Here is a 3426-nt window from a genome sequence, read left to right on the forward strand (position 1 = left end):
GGTTGCCAAGAGGAGACCAAAGGGGTTTGTACTGACCTTGTGCTCTGCAGACATCCTTGTACAAATTCAGGAGGGAAACAGATGGTGCTTTGTTGTTGTTGATGGGTCTCTCCAGGCTTTCACAGTAGGCTACTTTTCCTTCCAGGCTCCCAAGGGCTTTCCAAACCTTCAGCTCCTTACGGGAGAAGTTCCCGGAGATCTCTGGGTACTGTTACTGTGCTGACAGTCTGGGGAGGGAGTTAGCAGACACTGGTAAGTGCCCCAGCATCTAATCCTTTAATTTGAGTGGTGGTGAATTTCGAAGGGAAAGGACAAACAACAAGTATCAGTCTTCACATTCATTTGGGACTTCAATTTCATTCTTACAAAGGGTAGGAGCACTGTGACCAGTGTAATGCACATGGGAAAGACTGGACCTCAGGAATGAAATCACACCCTTTGGAGTAGCACTTCAGTCAGTAGCAAATGAAGTTGTTGCTATTAGCTAATCCTGTCCTTTTAGGGATGGTGGAATAGTGTGGAATATGGAATGTCCAACCTCTGCCCACACTAGAAAGCTGCATCATATTCAATATGTCCAATTAGCAAATGCAGGGAAATATAAAGGGCATGGAGAATGAACTCTTTTCTTCTTGCTCAGGTAGGATCTTGGAATGTTTGGGTTGGAAGAGACCTTTAGAGACCATCTAGTCCACCCTCCCTACCATGGGCAGGGAAATTAGGTGGTTCTTCCTGTTCTCTCCTAGTCTCAGGATGTCTTTCAGGTGTGTTAATAGTTGATGGGACACTTCAGAAGAAAGAATGATATTTTTCAACAAGGAGGAAAGAGGAGGTTGAGGATCATAGAAGTTTAGGGGTTGGAATGGACCTTACAGATCATCTAGTCACACCCCCCCATGCCATAGGCAGGGACACCTCACTAGACCAGGTTGCTCAAGGTCTTATCCAACCTGGCTTTGGAGCCAGGGCGGGCCACAGCCTCCCTGGGCAACCTGTTCCTGTGTCTCACCAGAACTTCCAGAATTTTCTTAGATACTGTGGTTTTAATTTTATTTTTTTAAAAGGGGGGAAGTGCAATACACAATAGCTTAAAATTTAGATGATAGATGAGAACTTCAACATTTAATTCCCAGAAGTGAGAAAAGTTCTCAAAAACTTCGTGCACTCAGGGAAATCACTGAACATCTTTGGTTCTAGTATGTAATCAGAATGACTAGGAATGGATTTTGGTAAAATCAGTTTCCAAAATTCTATCAATTTTTTTATTGCAGACTGAACCTAACAAAACCACAGCATATGACCAGTTACAGTTCTCCTGCTTGTTTTGGCAGATGTCAAAGAATGAAGCTGGTGCCTGGAGCACTGGGTGCATGAATGCAGTGCACTAGGGTTATGCAGTATAACATCACATTCGGCCTGTTTAGAGGACTGGTTTGCTTTTTCCTGATAGTCTCCCAGTTCTGATACTCTGGTATAAACTAGGTGGCTTCTGTCTTAAAACCAGGCTCTGTCCTTAAAGTCTGTCTTTGCCAGGCTTGGAACTGCTGCTGGATGAAGTTTACGACACAGTTTTCTCCCCACTGGAGCTCTCCCGCACGTTCTCAGAGACCAGCATCTATCGGATCCTGCAGAGGAGGTTCCTGGGGGTTCAGCTAGCTACCTCTGGCAAGTTCAGGTGTAAGTAGCACCCAGGTGATGCCCTGTAAATCAGTTGACAATTTTGCAACTCATATGTGACAGCTGCCGTTGGGGAGTGGTTCTAGGAGTTTCTTGCTGTAAAAACATGTAATATCACAGTTTCAGTGCAGGAGTCAAGGTCCCTGAATTGCAATAGGCTTTTCTGCTCTGCATTGTACATTCTTAACAGCAGATTGTACCTGTGCTCTGATCAATGCTTTCCCATGCACTGGAAGTTCACATTAGTTGAAATTCCCTGAACTCTCCATATCTCTTGCCCTGAGATTATGGAGATGGACCTGATGATTTATTAAACTAAAAGCCTGGGAAAATGCTCCCTAATTTATGTTGTTACACTCAGAAACAGGCACTGACCACAACATACTCCATCCCCAGGAGACCACACAAGAGTTTGTAGTGCCTTAGCCATCAAAACTGGACTTTGAATCTGCCCCTGGGCCCATTCCTATCTCGGTCAGGGCAGGCACATGGGGAGAGAGTTCTGCCTCCAGGCAGTGAACTCTGTGAGACAGGAGATCAGCTACCTCCTCTATCCTACAGCAGAGTCCAAGAAAACTGCCTTGTCTGGACAAAGTTTGAACGCCCTGTGTGATACTTCATCCTCCCAAAACTCCTCTGACATTCCTGTCTGATCCTTGCTAAGGAATTGCATCACCAGAAATATTAAGCAGATGCTGATGTCAGTCTTTTGGCCACAGTCACACAGTTTTTCTGGTTTCGGGACAAGCTGGTCATTCTGTGGAGTCTGGAAAGCATCTTCCCCCTCCCACTGCACAGTGGTTTTGGCTTAGCTCTGTAGCTGGGGCTGCAGTGACTGTCAGCACAGATGAAGCTGTAGCAGCCACAAGATGGAGATGTGACCCTGTTCATCAGAGAGGGATGCTCTGGTGACTTACCCAGCTCTCACACTGCCACCTGAAGCCACTCGCACTAGGAAAGTTGTCAGACTCCCCTGATGAGCAGCTTTCTCTGATATGATGCTCTCACTCCCTCAGCCTGGTAGCTGAGTGTAGCTGGAAAGCTCTAGAAGGTGAGAAATGTTTAGGCTGCAGGATTGCAGGATTATATAAACAACCAAAATTTCTGTTGGAAGGGTAAAGGTCTGTATAGGAAAGATAATACACCAGAAAATTTACTTCATGAATTTTTGGCTTCTCTGCCAGTAAGGCCACTTTAACAGGAATAGGGTCTTCAGATCCCTACAGAGGGAAATAAAGAAATAGGGTAGTCCCAGCCCAAATCTCCAGTCAGGTGCAGTTCCACTTGCAGGAGCAATGCCTCACTCTATTCAGAAACATTGATGTTCGCCTTCAAATCAGACCCCCAAGCTGCACATCTGTCTCTGCTAACCAACTATGCTTTGGCATCAAGGGCCAGAGGTCTCCCAGCCTCCAGCACAGCTCCCTGAGTCAGATGCTGCTGCTGTGCCTACCTGCAACTATGGGTGAAAAATGTGCTAAGGTTTTATCTTCTGTTTAGTTTTCAGAAATGAATACTGCCAGTGGAAAAGCCTGGGACAAATTCTCCAGGGGAAAAGAGGATGGAGAATTATCCTTTTTTGCCAGGACTTAAAGTGTCACTGAAAACAATCAGGAAACTAATTTTTTTTCTCAGTTTTTGCCTCCCAGATTGGCAAACAATGGGATCAAGCAGAGATGGCTCTGAAGCTTTAAGCTTTGCCTTGTTAATGTATGCTGGTTTCCTTCCAGGCCCCTCAAAGTGTGAGGC

At 45.5% G+C, this 3426-nt stretch overlaps 1 protein-coding gene across 1 annotated transcript in view; it reads left to right on the forward strand.

The window, feature by feature from the left end:
- TG (thyroglobulin) overlaps positions 1 to 3426 on the forward strand; it is a gene marked incomplete at its 3' end in the record, with an annotated part of 31800 nt that overhangs the window by 8086 nt on the left and 20288 nt on the right. Inside the window, exons 6-8 of the mRNA XM_009081892.1 lie at positions 146 to 252; positions 1534 to 1677; positions 3408 to 3419. Coding sequence (XP_009080140.1) covers positions 146 to 252; positions 1534 to 1677; positions 3408 to 3419 — 263 coding nt within the window. The remainder of the gene's footprint in view (positions 1 to 145; positions 253 to 1533; positions 1678 to 3407; positions 3420 to 3426) is intronic.

The sequence above is a fragment of the Acanthisitta chloris genome, unplaced genomic scaffold (genome assembly GCF_000695815.1).
Source record: "Acanthisitta chloris isolate BGI_N310 unplaced genomic scaffold, ASM69581v1 scaffold1929, whole genome shotgun sequence".
In the NCBI taxonomy this organism is placed as follows: domain Eukaryota; kingdom Metazoa; phylum Chordata; class Aves; order Passeriformes; family Acanthisittidae; genus Acanthisitta; species Acanthisitta chloris.